The sequence below is a fragment of the Prionailurus viverrinus genome, chromosome C2, assembly GCF_022837055.1.
Source record: "Prionailurus viverrinus isolate Anna chromosome C2, UM_Priviv_1.0, whole genome shotgun sequence".
In the NCBI taxonomy this organism is placed as follows: Eukaryota; Metazoa; Chordata; class Mammalia; order Carnivora; family Felidae; genus Prionailurus; species Prionailurus viverrinus.
Genome location: NC_062569.1, coordinates 111,386,993 through 111,414,567, shown reverse-complemented (window position 1 = coordinate 111,414,567; position 27,575 = coordinate 111,386,993). Strand labels below are relative to the sequence as shown.

General features: G+C 37.1%; 1 protein-coding gene across 4 annotated transcripts in view; it reads left to right on the top strand.

Moving 5' to 3' along the window:
* Positions 1-21,514, top strand: part of TMEM45A (transmembrane protein 45A) — a 79,383-nt gene extending 57,869 nt beyond the window's left edge. For 3 of the 4 annotated variants that reach the window (XM_047873980.1, XM_047873982.1, XM_047873981.1), the window contains exons 2-6: positions 4,243-4,434; positions 5,959-6,171; positions 7,562-7,746; positions 16,660-16,805; positions 20,994-21,514. In XM_047873980.1, the coding sequence (XP_047729936.1) occupies positions 4,245-4,434; positions 5,959-6,171; positions 7,562-7,746; positions 16,660-16,805; positions 20,994-21,087 (828 nt within the window). In that variant the 5' untranslated portion in view covers positions 4,243-4,244 and the 3' untranslated portion in view covers positions 21,088-21,514. Of the gene's footprint in view, positions 1-490; positions 510-4,242; positions 4,435-5,958; positions 6,172-7,561; positions 7,747-16,659; positions 16,806-20,993 lie in introns of those variants that run through there. The other variant, XM_047873979.1, reaches the window with a different exon arrangement.
* The last annotated feature ends 6,061 nt before the right edge of the window (positions 21,515-27,575 follow it).

Sequence of the window (27,575 nt, the reverse complement as noted above, 5' to 3'; positions counted from 1 at the left end):
CTGCCCTATCACATCCCAGTGACTGTGCTGAGTGAGATATATTGGTTTACTCAGCTTTGGGGGCAACAGGAACCTATTATAATGATGGTTATAAAGGTAAATCAGGAAGATTATTTGCCCAGAGCCACACATTGAGGAAGGTCCCCAAATTTAAAATTTCATGTGGCAATATATTTTGCATGTGTGTTGAAGATATTTATTAGGTAGCTCTAAACATTGAAAAGCAACCATGGTTTCTGTAACCCTGTTTTGGCATTTTCTTTCTTTCTTTCTTTCTTTCTTTCTTTCTTTCTTTCTTTTTTTAATTTTTTTTTCTTAGTGTTTATTTTCGAGACAGAGAGAGATAGAGCATGAGTGGCGGAGGGGCAGAGAGAGAGGGAGACACCGAATCTGAAGCAGGCTCCAGGCTGTGAGCTGTCAGCACAGAGCCTGACATGGGGCTTGAACTCACGAACTGTGAGATCATGACCTGAGCCGAAGATGGATGCTTAACCAACTGAGCCACCCAGGTGCCCCGTCATTTTCTTTCTTTTTAAATTTTTCAGGTTCAGAGCATCAAAAAATGGAAGGTAGCCCAAGCTCCTAACCTCTGAGAGGCCCCAGTTGCCTGCTAGACAGGCTCTCAATAGTGATGGACATAGAAGCTTATGAAGAGGACAGACTTTCCATAACTAATCACACAAAGAATTCATTTAAAATAAGAACTGGGTACCTTGAAAAGGTATAAGGGGACCCTCTCCTGTTTGGGCCATCAGGAGGTATTTCCCCAAGCAGATAAAATCAAAACAGCAAGAGGAGTCATCCAAATTTGGGGCAGGGGTCAGTTGATGCAAGACAGTAGAAGCAATAGGCCTTAATAACCTATTAGTTTTCAGAGACATAGGTGGGCTCTAGGATGGTTTTCATATTTTGAGTTTGGATAAGTGAGTGAATGGTGGTGGTATTAACAAAATAAGTGACTGAGGGAAAATTATTTTCTGGTAGTGGGTGGATATATAAGGTGATTCGTTCAATTTGTGGGTATGTTGAGTATGAGGGAACTTTGAGAAATCAGAGTAGAGGTGTTTTATAAATATATGATCATATATTATAAAAAGGGCTTAGTTAGAACCTCATAGGGTATAAGATACTATCCAAATTTAGTGGGTGAGTAGAAAGAATATATTTTGGTACCTGCTTTCAAGAAGCTTATTCTTTAAATGCACTGAAGGAATTAAATAACCACAAAAGATTCCAGGAACCCTCTAAGACAGCAGCAGGAGAAATGTTATAAGCAGTACACAAATGATTTCCAAGAGAATTATATAGATGCTTTTTGCTTTGCAGCAGTTAGTTTCCAAGTAGAATTTCTCATTTGATTTTACTTTTGTTCTACTTTGGTAGTTTGAGCTAGGTTGAGGATTACATGATCTTGTTTAATACCACTGTGGATTATTTGTTTTGGAGTAACTCATTTTAATTTTAGGAGGTAGGTACTGTTATATTTGTCCCATTTTACAGAAGAGGAAACAGAGGTACTAAGAACTTAAATAACTTGCCCAAGTTACGTAGCTAGTAAACAGTAAAGTTGGGATTCAGATATAGTCAGTCTGAATCCAAAGCCCCTTCTCTAGTTTTAAAAATGCTATTCTTTTCACTAAATATATCCCATATCACTTAAGTTATTTAAAAACTTTTAGTGGCTGCAAAAATTGTTTAATCATTCTCCTGATTTTAGACATACGTATGTTTTAAATGGTGCCTGTATCTTTAGGATAACTTCTTGAAATGGGTTTCCTGTACCAAGGAATATAAAACCTCTAAGGCGTCTTAAAACACAACAAATTCTTCTCCAGAGAAGTACAAGTAATTTACAGTCTGAATGTATTTTTCAAGCCCACATAAAAGTATTTTTTTCAACCCTACATGACTGTATAAGCCAAGACAAACAGGAGAATTCAGTAATGCTGCTAAAGATGGTGTTTAGGATAATGAATCACAGAATGTTCAAGCAGAAAAGGAACTCCAGGTGTCATCTAGGCCATCTCCTTCTTTTATTAAGAACCAAGGCTCAGAGAGGTTAAGAGACACTCACCAAACCACACCACTAATTAGAGTCAGAGTTAGGACAAGAACGGGCCATTAGCACTATGTGATATACAGTTGACGTTGAACAATGTGGGGGTTTGGGGTGCCACCCCCCTGTACGGTTGAAAATCCATTGACTCCCCCAAAACTGAACTACTAATAGCCTACTGTTGACCAGAAGCCTTACTGATAACATAAACAGTCAACTAACATATATTTTATGCCATATATATATATATATATACATACTATATATATGTGTATATATATGCATATATATGTATATATATAAATACTATATATTATATTATTACAAAAGTCTAGAGGAAAGAAAGTGTTATTAGGAAAATCATAAGGGAGAGAAAATGCACTTAGACTACTGTACTGTAAAAAATCTGCATATAAATGGACCCAAGCTGTTCAACCCTGTGTGGTTCAAGAGTCAACTATATTGACTTAGAGTCTCTTAGATGGTTTGGCTGATTCAGGGGTGTGCAAAGTACCCATCTGGGGTCTTGACTGGAAATTTAAGAGACTCTTATTGTTTGAGTCAACTTCACAATTCCCCCTTGAAACTTCACAGTTGTGTCAGAAGGATGTGGAAGTAACCCAAAGTGTCTTCCCTGAACTGAGATGCCCAGTACCCACCCAAGGAGATAAAGCACTCTGTTGGGCCAAGGGAAACCTGAAATCTCCTTTTTTCAGTTCTCCTTCATCTGGCCTGCTGTCAGATTCATAAAGATGATTCTGAATTCTCTCTCTGTTATTCTGTTGTTGGTACAATGCGTTTGAAAAAAGGGCTACTTACATAATTCAAGACTGATTTTCTATAGCATTGACCAAAAACAGAGGATATTTCTTTTTATTATTTGCTGCATTATGTAACAATCATACAAAAAGAATTTACAATTTGATTTGGCTTAATATCCATCTGGATAGGCTGGGTTAAGCTATTAAATCTCAAAAGTTCAATAACTTAGCACAATTGGGGGTTGTATCTGGCAAAATCCGAAGCAGGCTTGTTGGCCATCCACTATGTTGCAGATAGGCCATACCAGGGTTGCCAAGGCAGGGGAAAGGAGACTTAAAGGCTCTTAACTCACTCAACCTGGAAATGACAAATGCCATAATCCATTGACCAGAACTATAAGCATGGTTCTTTTTGTTTTTAATTAATTAATTTTATTTTTTTTTGGCAGATGCTGATTTTTATTTATTTTTTAAATTTTTATTTATTTATTTTTTGAATATAATTTATTGTCAAATCAGCTTACATACATCACCCAGTGTTCATCCCAACAAGTGCCCTCCTCAATGCCCATCCCAAGGGATAGAAGCATGGTTTTGATTCAACTGGAGGAGAGGCTGGGAAAAGTATGTGGAGGAGCACATGGATATTTGATGAGCACTAATGGTCTCTTTCAAATACTTGGTGCTTGGTACTTTGAAATTATACACTTAAAAAAAATTATAGGCAATTTTATAAAATTTGAAGTTTTAAACATATAGGTAAAACATTCATATTACTTTCCTCTAAATATGCTTAAAGTGTAACTCTGTAGTGTAGCACATGTTTGTTTGTTTGTTTTAAGTTTATGTATTTATTTTGGGGGGAGGGAGAGAAAGAGTCCCAAGCAGGCTCCGTGCTGTAAGCACAGAGCCCAATGTGGGGCTCAAACTCAGGAACTGTGATATCATGACCCGAGCCGAAATCAAGAGTTGAATGCTTTAACTGACTGAGACGTCCGGGCGCCCCACATGCTATCATTTTAAGAAATCCTTTTGAGTTTCCTATTAAAAACAGCGAAGCCCTTCCTTAATAGTTGTGGGATTTGGGCAAGTCACTTAACTCTGTAAATCTGTATCCCAGTTGAAAATGGGATAATAATCATCATTCGTGGTATGTTGTAAAAATTAGGGTAGAGATTGCATGCTAAACACTTGACACAGTGCCTAGCACAAAAGGTAAGTGCTCAGGGAGTATGAATTTTTCTTTTTACTCGCATTGTTGATATTGCAGTGAACCTACTACTGTTGACAGTAATGTTGAATTCTCTGACTCAGTGGTGTATCTATAATAATCTGAAAATCATGTATTTTATGAGAACAAGTGATGTTTTAGTCAAATTTTGGAAACAAAATGTCTTCATCTTCTATATGTTCTCATCTTGGTAGACATGGGGAGTTTCAGAGGTCATGCCCTCCCTGGAACCTTCTTCATTACCATGGGTATTTGGTGGACCATAAAGTGCACTCTGAAGTATGCCTGCAAAAAGTACAAACGGACTTCCTACCTTGGTTCCAAAGCATTATTCCATCGAATGGATATTGTGGAGGGAATTATAATAATTTGCATGGCTTTAACTGGTGAGTGGACCATTTCTGTGTTCTGTTTTTTTTCCTTTTGGGTATTTCTACACACAAAGAGATAATTATCAAATCAAGAAATTGCTAAAATGAATTTTTTATTCAAAAATATCCCTGAATGCATATTCTGATTATAATTTGTATCTGATAAAATTTGTTAGAAGGGGACACTTCATGTTTATACAAAGGCCTATTCCTTAATGAGTTAGTCATAGTAATTAACTTGCCTGCCCACTCAAGGTGAGTTTCCCTTATAGAATTAGTTGGAACCTCTGAAATTATTTTATTTTATTTTATTTTATTTTATTTTATTTTATTTTATGAGAGAGAAAGAGAGAACAAGCAGGGGAAAGGGGCAGAGGGGGAGAGAGAGAGAGAGAGAGGGAGGGAGAGAATCTTAAGCAGGCTCCACACTCAGCACAGAGCCTGATATAGGGCTCGATCCCACAACTCGGGTTATGACCTGAGCTGGAATCAAACCAGGTGCCCATGAAATGATTTTATATAATTTATTCTTATGCCTTAAAGAGTAAAATTTATCAGAAAATCAGAAACCATTTTTCAAAATGGCACCAAAATAATCAAGTAACTATGGGAAAGCTTCAATCATAAGTTGTTGCTGTTAGACTGTACAGAGATCAGGCTGAAGAAAACCTTGCTTCGTGCACTTTCATCCTTTTTTGTGTGGTTTCTAAATTGAAAAGGGAAGTTAGGCCAGATAAATTCTAAAGCCTTTCCGTTGACTGTAAGATTTTGTGAAAATTTTCTGTGTTTTTAGAATTCCACTGAAGCTTCTCCTTTGTGAAAGGCATAATGTTCTCATTTTCCTTTGTATTTCTTCATGCTTTATTCATGGCACTAGGTCTTTGCTGTGGCCATCAAATTATAGAGCAACCATTTCCAACGGGAAGAATTGCCATGGCAAATTCCATAGGTTAATACACAACATAACATCTTTAAGAAAGTTTAACTATTTGTGTTACAGACTAGACCATGTGCTATAATCTGTCTGTGTTTTCTCAGTTATCCTTAATTGGGGGAAAGCTGAACTCTAGCATTTTTATTCTGAATCAAGCACAACTCCCCCCTTCATGGCAAGTCCCCAAGATGTAAGATGTATCAGAAGGAAGTAATAGGCCTTTGTAGGACTGAGCTCACAAATCCAAACCCCACATCGTTCAGGATTTATCTAGTCATTAGGTGACAATAGGAACTAAGACCATCAGTGGAACTGATCACAGAACTAAGTGGGAACTGAAATGGTGGGCTTTGAAGATGTGAAATAAACAGCTGTTTGTCTAAATTGGTTATCTTTAACTACAAATTGATCATCCAAACCAGTATTTGAACCTCTAAAACCAGCCGTAGGCACCAGTGCTTAGCTGTTGGGAAAAAGCCAAGAAAGAAGAATCAGCATCATAAAAGGACACTCAACTAAGCTATGGGCTTAACCTCTCCTATCTTCCTGCTTTCTCTGTGAAGTTATGGAGAAGGTTGCTAAAACTGTGATATGTTCCTTTGCAGGCATGCTTGGAGAGCAGTTTGTTACTGAAGGGCCCCACTTGGCTTTATATAACTATAAAGAGGGCCAGTGGGTCCAACTCCTGAGCTGGCATCATTCCACCATGTATTTCTTCTTCGGGCTGGTGGGCGTGGCAAACATCTTAAGGTTTATCATCAATTCGTTTCCCATTTCCTTAATCAAATTGCTGTTGTCGAATGCCTTATTTGTTGAGGGTAAGTATAAGTGAGTACTTTCCTGTACCTTTCATTATCATTGGACACTTGTCTAGCCCTGTACAATAATATTCCTTTAGTGTCCTGGTGCCAGCTTGATCAACCAGGCCATCTGGGCCATGGTGAAATAGTCAGATGTCCTATGCAGGATGCCAAGGATTTTTCCTTCCTTACTGACTCATGTAGCACAATAGGACAAGCATGACCATTCAGTGTACTTTATTCACATTTTACATCATTCTTAAAGAACACCTACCATGGTTATTTATCTCTAGATTATCCTGGAGACTATCATTATTTCCATTTTTAACAAATGAAACTGAACTTAAGTAAAGCATGAATACCCTGAAGTGAGGGGACCACTCACAGCAACTTGCTAACCTACTAATTAGTGTTTTTCATATTGATATAGTAAAACTCCACCATTACATAATAAGTAGGGTCAAAAAATCAGTCACATGAAAATAAGGGGTCCTATTTTTGAGAAGTTAATGAAAAACATTTTTTGTTCAGTTGATGTCCCTGTTACTGTGTAGGGCAACAGCGAAAACAAGTGTTCAGTGATTTGTTTTCATTTGTTATATTTATAAGAAATAGATTGATTATAGGACTGAAAAAAATCCCCACCTTATCGGGAAGCAATCATTTCCTAACTGTCCACCTTCCTTCCCACATCTGAAGATGAGGACTTTTGCTAACTCCTCTTTGAGAACAAAGGCTAATTAAAAGATGGGCATCAACAACCAACAGCATGATTCTCATTATCTCAGGGTGTTACCATATTTTGAGTGAACATCTCTTCCTCCTCATGAAGATAAAGCTGAAATCTGTTCATGGGATTAAAACATATAGGTAGTTACTGCTTCTTGGGAGTTTCCAGAGCATCTTGTCATACCCATCAAAATCTACTGTTATGATTCGTGTATTTATTTGTTTACTCCAATGGACTGAATTCCTTAAGGCAAGGATTTGTCTCATTCATCTGTGAATTCACCCTGACTCTTGCTCCCCTGCCCCCATCACACTTATTTTTCATCCTCCTGCATAGAAGATGCTTTGAAATATAGTTAGTTGAAAATGTCATGATATATTAGACGAGGAAATAAAGGTTAATAAAGGGAAAAGGAGTGTTAGATTTCCATTCTTAAGAGTTAATTATGACTCCAAAAATGCTAGAGGGTTCCATTGTTGTGGGAAACGGAGAGCACTTGTTATTTTGGACAGATGTGTGTGTGTGTGTGTGTGTGTGTGTGTACGCATGTACTTGTGAGTGTGTAAAATTCTGTGTGTGGGGTCACTGAGAGAGAGAGAGACAGAGAGAGAGAAAGAGAAATGGTGGTGTCCCTTGGTTTCATTGAAAAAGGCAAACTGTTTTTTCCCTCTCTATCAGCTTTTATCTTGTACAACCACACTCATGGCCGAGAAATGCTGGACATCTTTGTGCACCAGCTGCTGGTCTTGGCTGTCTTTGTGGCAGCCCTGATAGGCTTCTTGGAGTTCTTTGTAAGGAACAATGTCATTGTGGAGCTTCTTCAGATGACCTTTATCCTGCTTCAGGGAAGCTGGTTCTGGCAGGTGAGTTGGGGCCTCCAGTTAATGTGCCTGGTGTTTCCATCTGTAATCTTTTGGTGGGATATTTTGCTCTATAACCTAGAGACTTCCTTCTGATGTGCTGACTGTAGAGAGAATGTGAGTCTTTGAGAGGTGATATTTCTTTGAGTAGCCCAGCGTTCTGGTGGGAGTGCTGATGGAGCAGAGGGGAAGGAAGTAGGATGTGTTCATCTTCATCACATACCTGAATATCTCTAAGGTAGGAATTCTGAGCCATTGCTTTTTGTTGGCAGCAGTTTCTAATCCTGAAGCTGCTTACAGTGTAATGGGTCATAAGCTTGAGAAATATATGAAAGGCAGGAAAGAGAGGAAACTATTACTTACTGAGAAACAACCATGAACCAGCCACTCTAGAGGACTTTTTACATACATATTATTTCATTTTGTCCTCAAAATGACCTGGAAGTTAGGTATTATCATCCTCAATTTACTGATATGACTCAGTGAGACCAAGTTACTATCCCAGGCTCACACAATAATGGAACAAAGATCTAAATGTGGGTCCTAGACTCTTTCCATTTTACTCTGTTGACTACCTAACCTTGGTGTGTTGTCAAAAACATGTATTCCAATCAGTGAGTGTATATTTTATAGAGACTGATACATCATACTCTAATATGCATATGTAGATGTAAAGAAAGTCTGGGATGAAAGGTGAATGTGGTTTAATTGGGGATGACTTCTTAGAGGAGATGTTTAGTTGCCAGAGAGCAGGAACTTGGGATGAGGTTGTTGCAGGGGTTTGCATTTGATATGAGGAGTGGTAAGAAAGTGGTGACAAGGAGACATCATGGTCAAAACGGGATAGGAAAGCTGTGATATTTAAGCATAGGTGAGCGTGGAACGGTTGTGGGGAACAGAGGCTGGTAAAGAAGGGCTATATGCAAAGGGTATTTTGAAGGAAAAATGACATAGAGGAACAAATATCCTGTAATGTGATGAAACTGATGAATTTAACCAGTTTATAAATACAAGTCATTTTGTTAAATTATCAGTTGCTGAAAAGCTGAATAAAATGGTATGTAAAACACTATTATGAATTCTATATCTTCTGATTGGAATGTTTTACCATGTGCATGCATTGCCTATGCAAAAATAAACATAAATTTTAAAATTTTCAAAAAAGCTAATTTGTGGTCAGGATGACACAGTGAGTTTATATGTCAGTGTATCTCCTCTACTCCAGACACATAATAATGAAAGATGAAATTTTAAAAATACTATAAAAAAAGAAACTAAAAGAAAAAAAAATAAATAAAAAATAAGAAAATAACCTAGCTGCAATTGAGCAACACAGACAGAAACAGGGCAAGCCACCTACCTTGTGGGCCAGACCAGAACAGCACTGTATAGTGGGAGTAGAGCTGAGTGGCAGGACTGTGGGCACCAGTGGAATCAAGAGCAAATAAAAGGGTTCCTCTCAAGGTGAGAGGTGAGACCAGGCTCTTGGAACTCTAATTGTACTGTGTATACTTTCTGTCTTCCTGTTTGCTTTTCGTCTTATTGATCTATTTCATAGCGGTCTGCTAAAGTTTCATATGATAGTTCTAGATTTGTCAATTTCTCCTTATTTTCAGTTTTTGCTTTAATGTTATAAGGCTGTATTCTGCTTATACTTTTCTAGTTTTTTTTTTATTGAATGCTCACTTTGTTTCTGTCTTTCTTGTTTTAAAATAAATATATCTCCAGCTATAGATTTCCTTCTACATACTACTGTAGACATCTCCCATAGGATTTGATGTGTGGTAGTTTTCACTCTTGGGAAACTTTGAATATTGCATTTTCCATGTGCTTTCCTCTTTAATTTATGAGTTCACTAGGAGTGCGCCTTTAAGTTTCCAAAAATGTTATTTTTATTTTTATTGTTCATTTTCAATTTAATTGCTTTGTAGTCATAGAATGTGTTGACTCTGAAATGCGTTGTATTGAAACTTCCTTTGGAACAATGTCAGTGGTAGTAAATGTTCTATGTATTTGAAAGAAAGTATGTTCTATCTTCATTGAGTTCAGGATTCTCTATATATTTATTAAATCAAGTTTGATAAAGAGCTAACTAAGTAAAGAAAGTTGAAAGTAAGAACAAAAGAAGAAACACAAGGAAAGTAAAAAGTAAATAAAAGGAATAATAAAGATAAGAGCAGAATTAATGAAACTGATTAGTGTTCCATTAATCATTAATGACTCATTAAGGATTTGAGGGAGGAAGCATCGGCTGTCACAACTGAGAATAGACTGACCTAATGTTGTCCCTTTTGGCAGAGAAATAATGTTTTCATATTTTTCCAAAAGCTTTTCTAAGAAAGAGCTATGAGGTTAACATTTTGGGGTGTAAATCTGTGACTATTTAAAAACCTTTTCCATCTATCAGTATGTCTAGACTAGTTTCTTTTTTTACCTGGTGGCCAGACTAAATAACGCTTAGAGGCTTAAAGAAAAATGAACATTTAATACCAGTGCAAACACACAAACCGACAGGAAATGAAGGTTTAGCCATAGTATCTCTCTCTATCCTCAGATGATTCCAAAACAAAAATGTCTAGAGACTTAGGTGAATTTTTATGCTTTTATTTTGATGCTTTGTGTGGTGTTATGAAGGTTTATGGCCCAAATTGTCTTAAGCTAATCATATGACATTGTGATTTGCTTTTCACCATACTTTTTCTCTCTCTACTTCTCCATAGATGGGTAATACTAGCACATAAATAATAAATAGACACATTGTCACATGTAGACTCTTTGACCTCTAAGAAGATGTGAAATAAATGAGGCAAATGTTCAGATTGGCTGCCTTTTTTTTTTTTATAACTCATACACGAATGATTGGGTGATAGGCAAACCTGGATGGAACGCCCTTCCCAACCTCTAAAAATGATTTCTTTCATGAATGTCATTCTAGTCAGATATGCTTTCTGAAAAACCTATCCATGTCATGCAATTTAAAAAAGAAACAGATACCCTTCAAAGTCCATTCATTCCATGAATCATGATTTCTCTGAGACTCTTTGTGGGAGAGTATTTCTAAGGCTCACTTTTGCACTATGTCATTTCCAAGTTCCCTCACATCATTGTCAGAGCTGAGGCACAGAGACCATCAGGAATGAGGAAGACATTTCTGTTGTGTTTGCTTCCTATTACTTTGAACAGTTACTTCTATTTCATCACCCAGCTCCACTAATTGCCCCAAGGACTCCTCCCAAGACTTCCCAGATTACTGAGCCCAAAGTAAAACTCAGCTTTGTTTTGCCTTTAAGAAAGACAAAAGTTCATTCAAAGATATCAAAAAGACCCAACTAAAGCAGTAGTGGTCTGAAGTCTGATATAGTGGATCAAACACTTGCTTAAGGCTAATAGTGTTGAAAGAAGTGATTAGAGAATAAGATATAAAACAATATGAAATTCGAACTCCAACCTATAGGAAATGGGCCTCTGGCTTGTTGTATATTAGAGAAGATAATTATTTACATTTTAAATGTGATATAAATGAAGCTTAAACTACTCAAAAACAGGTGGTCAAGAGTGGCATAGAATATACAGCAAGAAAAAATTCTTTTTAAGACCTATTTTTTTGTTATTGTTGAAATTTTACATTAGGAAGCAAATTAGAATATTAAATGAAAGAGTAATGGCTGATTCTATATTTAAAGGAAAATTTAATGAGTTGTGGCATCTTTTGGCCTTTGTATTTCAGCTTTCCTAATTCACTTGCTTTTAGCCTGAAATGCCTTGGGAATGTTTCTATGGCTTTCACAATAATCACATCAGTTAACTGTACTCATAGGCTTCATGGTAGCTTTCAGTTTCAGGCTATAAGGGTCTCAATGAGATTGGCAGTGAGAGGCGCTCAAAGTCTCTCTTTAAGCATTTGACTGGTAGGATTGGTGATGACCAATGAAGGTGACTTAAAGAGATGTTTTATTTTGAGTGCTCCAAAAAGCAATTGTGAGTATGGCATGGAAGGAGAAGTCCATGAGACTCTAGGTCAGGCAGACCTGAACTTGAAGTCTGGTTCCACCATATTTATCTCATGAGTGTATACTGTATATTCTATGCCTTACCAGAAGGGAAAGTTGAGTTGGGATTTGAAGGATGGATGAAAAACCACTAATGTGTCCAGGCTTCAGGTTTAGGATAAGTGATTCTCCTTTGTTTATTTTGGTCTTAGCTCCTGTATTAGTTTCTTTCTCTTTTTTTTTAAGTTTATTTTTATTTTGAGAGAGATAGAGAGCAAGCAGGGGAGGAACAGAGAGAGAAGGAGACAGAATCTCAAGCAGGCTCTGTGCTGTCAATGCAGACTCGACATGGGGCTTGAATTCACGAACTGTGAGATCATGACCTGAGCCGAGACCAAGAGTCGGACGCTCAACCAACTGAGCCACCCAGGCACTCCAGCTCCTGTATTAGTTTCTTAGGGCTGCAAAAACAAAGTCCCAAAGACTGGATGACTTAAAGCAATGGAAAGTTATTCTTTCACTGTTCTGGAGGCCAGAAGTCCAAAAATCAAGGTGTCAGCATATTGGTTTCTTTTTGGGGACCCAAAGGGAGAATCTGTCCTATGCCACTATCCTAGAGAGTTGTCAGCAATCCTTGACATTCCTCAGCTTATGGCAGCATAACTGCAACCTCTGCCTCCATAGTCACACCTGTGTGTCTCTGTGTACGTGTGTCTTCACATAGCCTTCCATTATAAGGACACCAGTCATTGGATTTAGGGCCAATTCTAATCCAGTATGACCTCATCTTACCTTGATGACATCTGAAAAAACCTATTTCCAAATAAGGTCACATTCACAGACACCCAGTATTGGGACATCAACATGTCCTTTTGGAGGACACAGTTTAACCCACAACAGCTGCTAACCCTTACCTCTGGGAGCTATAGCAAATCACTCCCCAAGCAGAGATAGATGGATCATGGCACTGGAAGGACATTGGTGGGACAAATAGGAATTGTGGAACTTGTCCATAGTTCATTACACTCAACTGTCCTCTAAAAGACCCTTCCTTGACACAGAATTTCTCTATCACCTTCCATTAGTGGCTGCAAAAGGAGGGCATGAAAAGCAGGGGAATAATGATATCTTCTTCTTGGGGTTATTATGAGGACTGAAGATAATCATGAAGTTTACATGCATGAGTGAAGTTAAGGTGCCCCACACATAATGGTACATCTACCAAGTGGTACAAATGGTAACTCTCTTTCCAACTAAAGGGAATTCTTTAAAATGGGAAATGGGAACAAGTGATTAAGGCCCAAATCTTGTTTTTTCCTGATTTACTCAGGCTATTTGAAATTTCATACAGAAATGGAATTAAAATTTCACTCAATGTTATGGATTAAATGCTTTTTTTGTTCCTGTAAGATTTCATTTATTAGATGTATAAATCTGGGCAAATTACAAAACCACCCAATTTTCTCATCTGGGTGATGAAGATAATAGTACATCAAAATGGGATAATAATACATCATTGCAGGGCCATTGTAAGGAAAACTCCCAAGCAGCATAACTGACATTTAGTTAGCCAATATACGGTGGATATTTGTCCAGTTATCCATGTAAGTATCTTGTTATTGTAATTTTTTAGCATCTGACAGATGTCCATCCCTCTATCCCCCCATCTGTCCATCATCTGTCCAAGTCTATCTATCTATCTATCTATCTATCATCATCATCATCATCATCTACCTATCTTCTCTATCATATTATTTTTTATTGGGATAAACTTTACATAACATAGAATTAACCATTTTAAAGTGTATAATTCAGTGCCATTTAAGTACATCCACAATATTGTGCAACTCTCACCTTTATGTAGTTCTAAAATATTTTCATCACTCCAGAAGGAAACCTTGGAATCATTCAGCAGCCATTCTCTTTCATTCTCCTCCTCGCCCCTGATAATCACTAATTTGCTTTTTCTTTCTATGGATTTACCTATTCTGGATATTTCATGTAAACAGAATCATACAATATGTGACTTTTTGTATCTGGATTCTTTCCCTTAAAATAATGTTTTCAAGATTAATCTATGTTGTATCATGTATTAGTGAATCATAACTTTTCATAGCTTAATATTCCATTGTATAGATATACCATATTTTGTTTAATTCATCATCAGTTGATGGGCATTTTGTTGTTTTCAACTGTTGACTATTATGAACATTTGTTTACAATATTCAAGTTTTTGTTTGAATACTTTTCAGTTCTTTTGGGTACATACTTAGGAATGGCATGTGATAATTAATTCTACACTTAGCTTTTCAAGAAATTGTCAAATTGTTTTCCACAATGACTACACCATTTTATATTCCTATCAGAAATTTATAAGGAATCCAATTTCTCCATATTTTTACTAACACTTGTCATTATTAGTGTTATTACCATCCTAGTGGGTGTGAAGGGGTATCTCATTGTGGTTTTGATTTGCATTTCTCTAATAACAATGTTCATCATTTTTTTCATGAGTTTATTGACCATTTGTATACCTATTTTTGGAGAAATGTCTCTTAAACTCCTTTGCCCATTTAAAAAATATATTTTTTTGTCTTTTAGTTGTTGAGTTTTAGGTCTTTATACATTCTAGATATTGACTTCTTTTAGGTATATGATTCAGCAGTATTTTATCCTATGCTATGGGCTGTCTTCTCATTTTCTTTCTTTTTTTTTTTAAGTTAATTTATCCATTTTGAGAGACAGAGAGAATGAGCAGAGGAGGAACAGAGACAGAGGAAGAGAAATAATCCCAAGCAGGCTCCACACTATCAGCATCAAGCCTGATGTGGGACTGAAACCCATGAACCTTGAGATCATGACCTGAGCCAAAATCAAGAGTTGGACACTTAGCTGACTGAACCACCCAGGGGCCCCTGTCTTTTCATTTTCTTGAAAGTGTCAATTGAAATACAAAAGTTTAATTTTGGTGAAGCTCAATTTATGTATTTTTTCTTTGGTTGATTGTACTTTTATTTAAAAAAATTTTTTAACGTTTATTTATTTTTGAAGGAGAGAGAGACAGAGTGTGAGTGGGGGAGGGGCAGAGAGACAGGAAGACACAGAATCTGAAGCAGGCTCCAGGCTCTGAGCTGTCAGCACAGAGCCCGACATGGGGCTCACAAACCGTGAGATCATGACCTGAGCCGAAGTCAGATGCCCAACCGACTGAGCCACCCAGGCACCCCAGGTTGATTGTACTTTTAGTGTAATACCTAAGAAGTCATCAACAATCCCAGGTCATGAAGATTCCTCCTATGTTTTCTTCTAATAGTTTTATGGTTTTACTTCTTATATTTAGTCTTTGACCAATTTTGAATTAATTTTTGTATGTGGTGTGAGGTAAGGGTCCAAATTCTTCCTTTTGTATGTGGATATCCAGTTGTCCCAGCACCATTTGTTGAAGAGACGATTATTTACCCATTGAATGGCCTTGGCACTCCTATCAAAATGAATTTTCTACGGACATATAGATTTATTTCTGAACTCTCAATTCTATTTCATTGATCTATATTTCTATCATTATGTCAGTACCACCCTATTTTGATTATTGCAGTTTTTGTAGTAAGTCTTGAGATAAAAAAGCATAATTCTTACAACTTCGTAATTCTTACAACTTTTTCTTTTTTGAGGTTGTTTATGGGTTCCTGGAAATTCCATATGATTTTTAGGATCAGCTTTCCATATCTGTAAAAACAACAACAACAACAAAAACCATTGGGATTTTGATAAGGATTGCATTGAGTTTATAGATTGCTTTGGGTGTTATTGACATCTTAATAATTTTAAATCATCCAGTCCATGAACATGGGATGTATTTCCATTTGTTTAGGCTTTAATTTCTCTCAACAATGTTTTATATAGTTTTCAACGTACAAGTCCTGAACCTCCTTGATTAAATTTATTCCTAAGTATTTTATTTTTTTCAATGCTATTATAAGTGGCATTGTTTTCTTTTTTTTTCTTTTTTTTTTTTAACGTTTATTCATTTTTGAGACAGAGAGAAACAGAGCATGAATGGGAGGTCAGAGAGAGAGGGAGACACAGAATCTGAAACAGGCTCCAGGCTCTGAGCTGTCAGCACAGAGCCCGACACGGGGCTCGAACTCAGGGACCGCGAGATCATGATCTGAGCCGAAGTCGGACGCCCAACCGACTGAGCCACCCAGGCACCCGACATTGTTTTCTTAGCATAATTTTTGGGTTGTTCATTGCATGTGTATAGAAGTACAACTGAATTTGTGTGTTGATTTTGTGTCCTGCAAGTATGATGAATTCATTTATTAGCTCTAATAGTTCTTTTGTGTACGGATTCTTTAGGATTTTCTCTATATAAGATTATATCATCTGTGAATGTAGAAAGTTTTACTTCTTCCTTTAGAATCTGGATGCCCTTTATTTTTCGTGACTAATTTTTGGCTAAAAATTTTTAGTACAATGTTGAATGGAAGTGGTGAATCAGACACTCTCATCTTGTTGCTAATCTTAGGGGAAAAGTTTTCAGTCTTTTATCATTGAATATAATGTTATCTGTGAGCATTTATTTTAAAAACTTTTTGTATTCTAATTTTGAAATAACTGAGTGAAATTGCACAACTTAGAAACCTGGCACATTCTCTTAAAGTCCATAATCCACAGAGATGATTACTATCCACATTTTAAAAATTCATCTTCAAATGTCCTTAATGTTTTTTTTGAAATTATGACCTGGTAGATACTATCTGTATTACTTAAATAGGCAGTGAAACCTGATGACCTATCTGTAGCATCTCAGGTAATTAGAGTTGTCTTAGTTAAGATTGATCTTGGAACCAAACATTTTGAAATGTGCTATCATTGGGAATGTGATTGATTATTTTCAATATGTGCTTTTTGTTTTAAATTACAGATTGGTTTTGTCCTTTATCCCCCTAGTGGAGGTCCTGCATGGGATTCAATGGATCATGACAACATTATGTTTCTCAGCACCTGCTTTTGTTGGCATTACACATTACACATTGTCGTTGTTGGAGTGATTTATGCCTTTGTTACTTGGTAAGTTAGTGACTTTTTTGTTCATGGAAGCTCTATTCCTTGGTATATGACCAACAAGACTCAAAAGTATTGAACTTAAGTTCAAAGGGGGACTTCATTCTTTAGTATTCCACAAGGCAGGGTAATGTAGCAGAAAATTATCTGCAAACCCAGAAATCCCCCCTTGAAAGAATAAATGCTGGTTTAAAGTTAGACTTGCTCAACAGTGTCTCAGCTGTCTCTCTGACCTATGACCTATGTGTCTCCCTTCAACACTTTTCTGTGCCTTTGTGTCTTTGCATATGCTGTTTCTTTTTCCAAATGGGCCTCTCCATACCTGCAGTGAGCCCTCCATTTGCCCATGTGTACATTAATGTTAGCAATTCACAAGCTTGGTGTCACATTTTGATCAACATTTATGTTTCCCATTAAATATGAGTATGTGATTAATTTGACATTTACTCTAATATTTCTAAAAGTAAGATTCAGTTGTTTTTAGAAAGACTCTGATTCAATGTTTCACAATGAACGAAGAGCAATATAACAGACAGATTGATAAAACACATATTCCTAGCTCTCCTACCTATCAACTGTATGACTTTGGGCAAATTATGTAACCACGTTAAGTCTCAGTTTTGTTGTTTGCAAAATGGGAAAAATAATAGTACCTAAATAAGAAATGTGTGTAAATGTATGCATAGGACATAATGAAGGTGCAGTGGAGGTTATTCTTGTTGTTCTTATTCTTTTTGTGTTATTTTTCTTGTTCTCCTCCTCCTCCTTCTGTATCAAAAAATGCATAAAGTATAGACCCTATGGGGAGAAACAGACAATTTAGATACAGTGCAATTGGTGGAAATAGTAGAACAAAGCACTATTGGAGCCCAGAGGAGGCCTCCTCATATTTGAGAATTAAGCTTCATCTTGAAGAATAAGAAATAGAAAAAGTTGAACATGATTCCTATCTTTAAGGTAGCTAATACCAAATCACAATGGGTCTAGCTGATCCCAACTATTAAGCATGCAGACTCTACACTTAATTCTGCAGACGTCAGCACTGTTCTAAATGTTCTATATCTGCAGTTTTCATTTGGTAGCCATGAACTACTTGATTATGTGGTTATTGAACACTTGACATGTGCCTAGTGCCACATTAATTTAAATTAATTTAAATATCTGTATATGCATAGTGACTACCATATTGGACAGTATACATCTAGTAGGTTCTCTAGATAAATAAAATGCAGTAGCTGCTTCTAGGCCCAGTGTGGTCTCAGCATCTTCAAAAACTAGCTTTCTACTCTTCTTTCCCAGGTCACCCCCCCTTCTTTGTGCTTTTTTGAGCTTCACTGCTGAAGCAGCTTTGGTGCTGAGTCTCTTAGTAAGGGAACCATTTCCTTGTGTAACTCCCAGATGTCTCTGCTAGGCTCCTGGTCAGCTTACTTTGATCTGTAGTTACCTCCTTCTAGAGGTCTAAGTGCTTTTGGATACTGGGAGATTCTAGCTTCTCATTGACTGATCTCTATTGGTCCTACATCATTCCCCCAAAGCATGCTGTTAAGACTGGCTCTGCCACTAAGTAAAACTTTGCTTCTTCCTGTTGTTCTAGGCTGACATCTGGGCCTCATCCCCTTAGGGGCTGGGCAGCCTCCAAGAATAAAGGCGACATTCAAGGAGCCTCTCTAGCTCATGTCAGCTCTCTTCCATGGCCAAAAGAAGACTACTGTCTCTTCCTGTTTCAAAAGGCTTCAGACCCCTCTTATCCACTTACAACTTTCTAGAAACCAGAAACTCCATGTTTATTTTCTCAACACTCCCCACCTCCAGACACCTTTATCTTTTGTGACCACTTAGTCCCCTCTACCTGGCATATCCAAATCAAACGCCATATCTTCTATGAAAACTTCTGTGATAATTCTAGCCCTCATTTCCCTTCATGAGTTTGGATAGTACTTGAGTCGCTACTACTTATTTTAACAATTGTGATCTATCTTTACTATTAGCCAGTCTTATCTGCTAGCTAGGTTGTATCACTTTAAGGAAAAGACCCTTTTCATGTTTTACATGGCTGTTGGCATGCCATCAAACATGCAGTAGGTATTCATTAAACACTTATTTGCAGTTTTAATAGATTTACTCAGTTACATGAGTATGGGCTTTATTTGTTTGGAAATCATGTTTCAGATGCTTTTCAGTTTTGCTCTGATATTGCTTTGGAAATATAAGACCAAGAGCTCATGTTATGAGGTATGTTGATATAAACTTAAGGAATAACTTACAAAATGTCATGAAGATTCAGTACTGACTTTCAGTGAGGTCACATGTAGGCTAATTCAGTCCTATAATCATAAGCAGTTTTGACAATCTATTTTTCAGAGTTTGAGTGTGAAGCTGTTTGTAATTCAGTCACAGGTGATGGATTTTCAGGGGACCCTCTGCTCTTTCTCTTGTTAATTGTAGAGTACATATGGGAGCAAAAACTCAGACACATCCTGAACTTAGTATCCTGGACTTGTATCATTCTGGAAACTGGCAATTATTTGCACTTCTTCTTCACCCTTCCAGCTTTTAACCTGTCTGCACTGGCCATTTATGCATGTGCCAATACCTAGGGCTATAGGATACAGATAGAACCTGAACATGCGTCAGCTTGGTGGCTGTCACAACAGCAAATACAACCCACAAAGAAGGAGTGGGAAACAGGAGGAGTCACTAGGGTCTGTGTTAACAATTAATTTGTAATAAGTAGCCATGTCTTTGTTTTATTTTCCGTAAGAGCCATCAAGAATGAATCTAATTAATGAATTAACAATCCATTTCATTTACATGTATTGAGGTTGTGCAATGTAAAGATAACTATGTGAATTTAAAAAATGACACAAACATTTCCCAGACTTTAACTTATTTAAGACTATTAGTCTTTCATGAAAACAGTGCCTTGAAGAGCCTAGGACATTGGGAGCAACATCAATAGTCAGTTAAAAATCAAAGCAAATTATTTTGATTGGTTTCTTTGGCTCTTGATGAGTGAATAGTTTTTATTACTACTACTTGCTTGTTGTATTATTGGAGGAGTTAATGCTGAGTTGAAAGAGAATTAACCTCTATGAATAAGTGAGTGATATGAACTCCTAGCAGATTGTTCCAAAGGTCATTGATTCATCAAATGTGTGTTGAGCCACTGTTATGTACCAGACTCTGGCTAGCATTAGGGCACTAAATAAGGTGAAGTCTTTGCTTTTATGATGCATATATTTTTGTGAGATCCAGAGAACAAGTAAAGTCATTACATGTTTATAGGGGCAGGCCAGACCTTCACTGGCAGAAGAAGACAGGCAGAAGAAAATAAGGGTAAAGATGCAGATAGGTTGGTGAAGTTTAACACAAAATTATAATGATTTTGATGATTTGGTGTATCAAATGTGTGTGTTCCCATGTATTTTTGGAACTGAACTATGTTTTATTGATATGGTCATAGTACAATGTCTTTACAAATAATGATGCACAGGGAAAGCTTTGCTTAGTCCTTATTACATCAGAGAAGTGGAGAGTCTGCCACAAAGAACCTTCATATCTCCCAATATCAAAAATTATTTTGCTGATTCCCCCAGACCCACAGATCTCTTAATCTATGAAAACAATCACAGTGGTGGAGGGTACTTCTTGCATCTTCTTAGTTAATCATGGATCACTACATGGACCATCACATGCAGTTGAGCATGCTGGCCTGCACAAGAGCACCCCTCTGAAGGCACAATTTGGGACAGACCTGACATGAGTTTTGACACAAGGAAGGAGATGTCTTCATGCACTTCCTTTATAGGAGAGGGCTCCTTTTTGTAATACATAGCAAGGTGTGGACTTGATGGAAAAGCTCTCAGCTGAGCTTGGTTTCTTCTGGGCTTGCTGCAGTCCAGAGATTCTCTTGTTTCTTTCAGAAATGATCAAAACTATGAATAATTAGGCATTTTCTGACAACGAACTCAACAATCATGTCATACATGATACAAGCTATATTGTATCTGTTTACTTATACACTGCTTTAGTCCACAAAAAGGTTTCATGTAGCTCCAAAGTCAAATAAAAGTGATTTTTTTGAGTTGCCTCTCCCATTTGTACAGATAATTTTCAGTTTGCTGTATTATAGATACACATTACTCTGGGTTTTTATTAGACAGCATAACATGAGATGCCTTTCATTCTCCTTAGGTTGGTTAAGTCTCGACTTAAGAGGTTCTGCTCCTCAGAAGTTGGACTCCTGAAAAATACTGAACGAGAACAAGAATCAGAAGAAGAGATGTGATTTTGAGGGCCATCTAGTCTTTCTGGATGAACTTTTCTTTTTTGGAATATTTTTGTTCATGGTTTTGTTTTTTGATCTTTTGCTTGGAGAACAGGTGGCTGAGGATGATTCCTGGTGTATTATTTGTATTTCCAATTTGCTTAAAGTATTTGAATTCAAATATTTTGTTTTTAGATTTGTAAGTACTTTGGATGATAAATGCATTTTGCACATAAGTCATGGTATTTGGGGCCTGGAGTGACTGTTTCCAGATGATTTTAAGTCTGATGCCCATGCTAAGAAGAATGTGTTATTTACCTTATAGATATGCTCAAGGTTCCTGGGCTTGCTATCATTTGTAATTCATTAAACATGGAATTACACTTGTTTATCTTGTTGTTGCAATGAGAAATAAAGGAATGCAGGAACCTTGGTTCAGACACCTCAAGTCTTTGTTTTTTTAATGCAACTATACCTCACCCTTGCATCACGAAGAAGGAGCTGTGTGACAAATTCTGGAACACCTGTGTTCTGCCCTGGGAAAAGTAAGCCAGAAGTCATCCTGAGTTGTGCAGTCTTTTAGGGAAGACAAGAAAAACAATCCCTAGGACACATGGATGCAAAGCCATGGAGACTGGGAAAAGGGAGTTATGATGTCATCTATAGAGTAAAATGTCATTAAACAGCATAGCATAGCCACCATACCGTCCCTTCTACTGAAATAGTGGAGGGGTTAAAATAAGGAAAAGCATTTTATGGAATACCCAGGTAAACAGTCAGAGCTCTTACCTAGTCTTGGACTAAGCAGCCCTTAGTGGGGAGTCAAGAAATCTCATTTCTAATTCTGACCTTACGACTAACCTGCCTCTAGGGCTTTAGAAATCACCATGTCCTCTTTAAAGTAAGGGAATTGAACTAGATGAGTCATGGGGCACTTTCTAGCTATCACATTTTATGAATCTACAATCTCTGAGACAAAGTGAAACCAGAGACAGATGATTTAGTAAGGACAATGTTAGTTGGAAAGGCCAGTCTCTTCCGTGACAGAAAAGATAGAAAAGGTAAGGAGGACTTCAGGGATCCTTGAGGACTGACTTGAATATGAAAGAAAGAGGCAGCCTCGTGGGCAGCTGGAGGTGAAACATGGGCAATGAAATCCTGAAGCTCCATGGCATTCCAGAAAGCACTGACAAATCCAGATGCCTGCCCCATTTGCTATTTTCACAGTGACACTGGAGAGGGAGGTGAGTGGATTCTTTACGCCAAAGAACTGGACACTTCCATTTTTTTATGTGAAGGTTGAAAACAACTGATGTGGGTGCTTGAGGGCTTATTTTGAATGATACAATAAACCTGAGTGCATTTCTGGCATATGAAATGCCCACAGGCATGTGATGTCCTCACGTGATCATGGCATTCTGCATCACGCATATCCTCTATCTTTTCCAGTCCAGCAAGTTTCTGTAACTTTGGCAAGTTTGTTTCAAAAGAGCTGTCAGCTGCCATTCATGAAAATGATATTGCTGGTATTTAGGCCTGAGCAGGGACACTCGGAATACTTAGCCTAAACCAGATTAAAGCTGGAATATTGAAAACTGGTAAATGGGAATGTTCTAGCAGCCTTTATGAGAGAGCACAAATGTCTGTTCCTTCAGTCTTTGGACAGAGTGCAAGTGAGATGCAACTCCATGAGTTCTCAAGAAGGGTGGGGGGAGGGGGAGGCGGTAAGGGTAGGGAACATTTGGTTCAGCTCTAAACCCACGGTCTGGGGCTCTCTGCTTCCAGGGCCTGAAATGAATGATAATTGTTTTTTAATGTTTATTTATTTTTGAGAGAGAGACAGAGTGCGAGTGGGGGAGGGGCAGAGAGCGAGGGAGACACAGAATCCAAAGCAGGCTCCAGGCTCCAAGCTGTCAGCACAGAGTCCAATGTAGGGTTCAAATTCATGAACCATGAGATCTCATGAGTCGGGCGCTGAACCGACTGAGCCACTCAGGTGCCCCTATAAATTTGAATGCCATTATTGTAACTTCATGGAAGCCTTCATCCAGGAAGGGGTGGGAGAAAGTGCCTTCCTTTATTTTTATTTGTATTGTATCTCAACTCTTCCAAAACCCTGGGGTCTCAATTCCTGAGCTTTTGTCAAACGTCTTTTGTGGGTATCCCAAGCTTCATTTGCCATGAGTAAAGAAACTCCTTAAATAACTCAGCCCAATATCAACACTGTTGATGTGACACCAGCTCTTCAGTGATTTCTGTGACCTCCAATCTCCTTTGCTTGGGAAATGTTCAGTGCAGCCTCTGATTGCATTAACTTCCGGCTCATTGTTGAAATGGGAGATTGTGTCATGACTTTTGGTGTACTCCACATCATTTTATCACTACAGTGATCATCAGTTGAGGCTATATTGGTTGTATTTGGGATGTGGATTCATAAGGTGGTATAGGAGTCACTAGGGACTACAGGAACAATGAAAATAAAAGCTGAGAAGTAAGGAATTCTCCCAAAATACAAGGACTTGATAGATTAAAAACCATGAAAGAAAAGTTCGTACACGTGAAGAATCGATGCAGAAATTCTATATTCTGTCTAAGGTGAATTCCAGATAGAGAAGATTGAGAAAATAGAGAAGAAATAAAAGAATTTAAAGAATAGAGAAGAAATAAAAGAAATAAAAGAAAATAAAAGAATGTCCCCTATATAATGGCAATGAGGGGAGATTTTTGCTTTAAGCTTGGAAAGGTACTTTAAGAGATGTGCAGTGACTAGAATGATTAGGCTGCTGGACCAAACCAGTAAAGATGGGAAAACTTAATCCTTTTAAATATTTTAAGTTCAATTTATGAATATTATTATTTCTATTTTTGAATCCTGCAAATTTAAACCCTCAATTTTAGGCAGACTTTGATGTTAGGACACCATTTTACATTTAGATAATTAGATTTCTCTTTAGACATCTTAAACTCTGTTTATGAATTAAATATCTTTGATTTTCTTCTTAAGAAGGGTGCTTCAATTAACTGACAAATCTTCCCAAGTTGTTCAGTTATTCTTGCAAATCTAATGTATTAAACTTACAGATGTGGTGAAACTTAAGTGTTCTTAAATGCTCTGCTACAGTGTATAAACTTAGTGAGATTTCAACTTAAAATCATAAGCCTAAATCTGTTACTCAATTAAACATTTATAAATTGGATTTGCAAGACTATTCAGCATAGACAAAATTATTTTTAAAATTAGAAATACCTAAATGCTAAACATGTATAATTTCTTAACACAAAAATATCATGTGTTTGATTCTCTTCAACATTACTTTTTACCTTGACAAGGTCCCAGTAATTCATTTTTGTTTTCGTTTACTTTGCCTGCAGAGACATGTCTAGTAAGAAGTTGCTATGGCCGAGGTCAGAGAAGTTGCTGTTTTCTCCTCTAGGATTTTGATGGTTTCCTGTCACATTTAGGTCTTTCATCCATTTTGAATTTATTTTTGTGTGTGGTGTAAGAGAGCGGTCGAGTTTCATTTTTCTGCATGTTGCTGTCCAGTTTTCCCAGCACCATTTGCTAAAGAGACTTTCTTTTTTCCATTGGCTACTCTTTCCTGCTTTGTTGATTAGAAATCCTGCCATTTGTAACAATGTGGATGGAACTAGCGTGTATCATGCTAAGTGAAATGAGTCAGAGAAAGACAAATATCATATGATTTCACTCAATATGTGGAATTTAAGAAACAAAACAGATGAACATAAGGGAAGGGAAGGAAAAATAAGATAAAAACAGAGAAGGAGGCAAACCATGAGAGTCTCTTGAATACAGAGAACAAACCGAGGGTTGCTAGAGGGGAGGTGGGTGGGCGTATAGGCTAGATCGGTGATGGGCATTAAGGAGGACACTTGTTGGGATGAGCACTGGGTATTATATGTAAGTGATGAATCACTGGGTTCTACATCTGAAACCAATACTACACTGTATGTTAACTGACTTAAATTTAAATAAATAAATTAGAAAGAAAAAAAAAACCACATAACTTAATTCTGAGTCTTTCAATGATAAAATAGGCTTACTGTTAAGGAAGTGATTTGTTTACAACAGGCAATGCTAGGAAATACCTAGTCTGCTAATTGAGCTTTTGGACCCAGATACTGAATGGAACAGGATTCTTGACAGTGATCCTATAGGCGCATGCTGAATTCTGTTATTTATGGTCACTCTATCAGACCCTCCACACAGGCTGTCTCACATTCTTTTAAAGCACAGGGAAGGCACCATCCTGAGCTGGAGTCATACTTAAAATTATCTGTCTTTTCCGCCTACTTATGAAAATCTGCCACCCCCGCCCAGGCTGTCGTGTCACTTGATGGAATTTCATTATTCTTTAGCTCTTAAGATATTTAAATATATTTCCTTCTAAGTATAAAGATTTCTGAACTTGATGTTATCTTGCACTTTGTTTTTCATATATTTCCTATTGGATAGGACTACTCAATTTTTAAAGATATTAAGGTGATAGCCTAATGAATTCTAGGCCACTCTCTTATTTTTATTTATTTTTAATTTTTTTTCTTTTTTGAGAGAGAGGGGGTGAAGGTCAGAGGGAGAGAGAGAGAGAGAGAGAGAGAGAGAATCTTAAGCAGACTCCACGCCCGATGAGGGACTTGATTCCCCCACTGTGAGATCATGACCTGAGCTGAAATCAAGAGTCAGATGCTTAACCAATTGAACCACCCAGGCACCCCTAGGTCACTGTCTTTTGAAGGTAATTCAACTCACAGCTCTGAGATTAGTTGCCAGTATATCTTAGCTTTTGCTGCTTTAAAGCAGAGACAACATTGTTCAGTGCGTGTGTGCACCGTGGGAGGACTTACCATGACTGACACCAAATGTTAAAATGGAGACATGCACTTTTTACCTGGTTCTTCCCATGAACTTGGACTGTTTTGCCATTTTCAAATGGCCTGAGGGAGGATTAAAGAGTTTAAGAAGCTGGGGGTGGAACCCCAAATAATCCCTACCTAATGATTTGTGTCTGAAGCCAAAATACACACAGGTTCTAAAACATATAGACATAAGAAAGCCCAAGTAAACAAGGGGCCTAGCAATTTAGAACGGAACAACGCTCTCCTCTGATCAGAACCTGGCCTAGGTTCCTTTGCCTCTCAGATCCAGCCTAAGTTAATTAAGCATCACATTCAAATAAAATAAAATCACTTCATTTGAGTATAATTCACTCTGCAGTTATGCTGTCATACTGTCTAACAAAACCCTTGTACCGGTCAGGCTGACTTGTTTTCTGTTACCCAAAACATGCTTATTTTAATTTCTATACTGTGGCGTATTAACCACCCTACCTGCCCCGCCTCCTTGCAGCTTAACTTCTGGAAATTCTTTAAGGCCAAGTTAAAAACATTTCTTTTCATAGGGAAGAGCTATGAGCAGTAAAAGTCCTCAGTATGTGTGTATATGAGAATATTTCAGTGTTTTTCTTTTTTCTTTCTTTCTTTCTTTCTTTCTTTTTTTTTTGTTGAAATTAAAGGACATTATATGGTCACTTGAATCTGTACAAAGAAACAAAGGTAACTACATGGGTAAATACAAAAAAAAAAAGATATGTGGTTTGCAAATTTTTTTTCTGTCTATATCTTATCTTCTTAATAAGGTCTTCTGCAGAATAAATTTTTAATTTTCCCAAGAAAACCCCACAACTTTTCTACTGCTTCCTACCACTCTCTGCCTATGAATCCCTACAGCACCAAGTCCAGGCTAGCATTGGATCATTCTCCATCCAGTCCTGTAATTATCTTTACATGTAAATTCTTCCTTCTTACTATTTTATAATCCCTTAATGACAGCCATACTTCTTTTCTTTTTGTTTGCTTAAAATTATGAACATTTATTATTATAAAAACTAGTTTAATAAAAAAAAGCATATTTAAAGATAATTTAATACGAATACATGTCAAAATAAATGCAAATTATGATTCTTTTGAGTGCAAAAAAAGTGGTTACCCAAAGAAGAAATAAAACCTCCTTAATAGTTGTAATAAAACCTACACCTGAAAAGTTAGAGGCTATTACACAGAAGTAATAAGTTCCTCTACTACTCCTCATACTTGTTTTTAAAGAATCAGGAGAATTTAAACAATATGAAAAAATAAGTCACGAATAAATATAAAAATATACTCATGCAAGATTTTTATTGAAGACATGATTATCATTGTATAAATGCCTAAATATCACACTATAAATAAAGTAAAATGTGGAAGAACTCTGTTGTCTCAATTTTAGAAAAAGGGAATTTTTTGAAAACAAATGTCTGAAGTCACTGGTGTCAACAAATTTTGATGAAATGAAAACCACTCTTTTTTTTTTTTTTTTTTGGCAAAAATGCTCTCTGATAGGAAAAGCACAAACACGGCTTTCTAAATCACGAAAGTTCTGAAACAGAATGGTAAGGTGACAAAACCAGTATGAAATTAAGGAAGGTAAAAGTAGTCTTTTGGGGGTTTCTTTT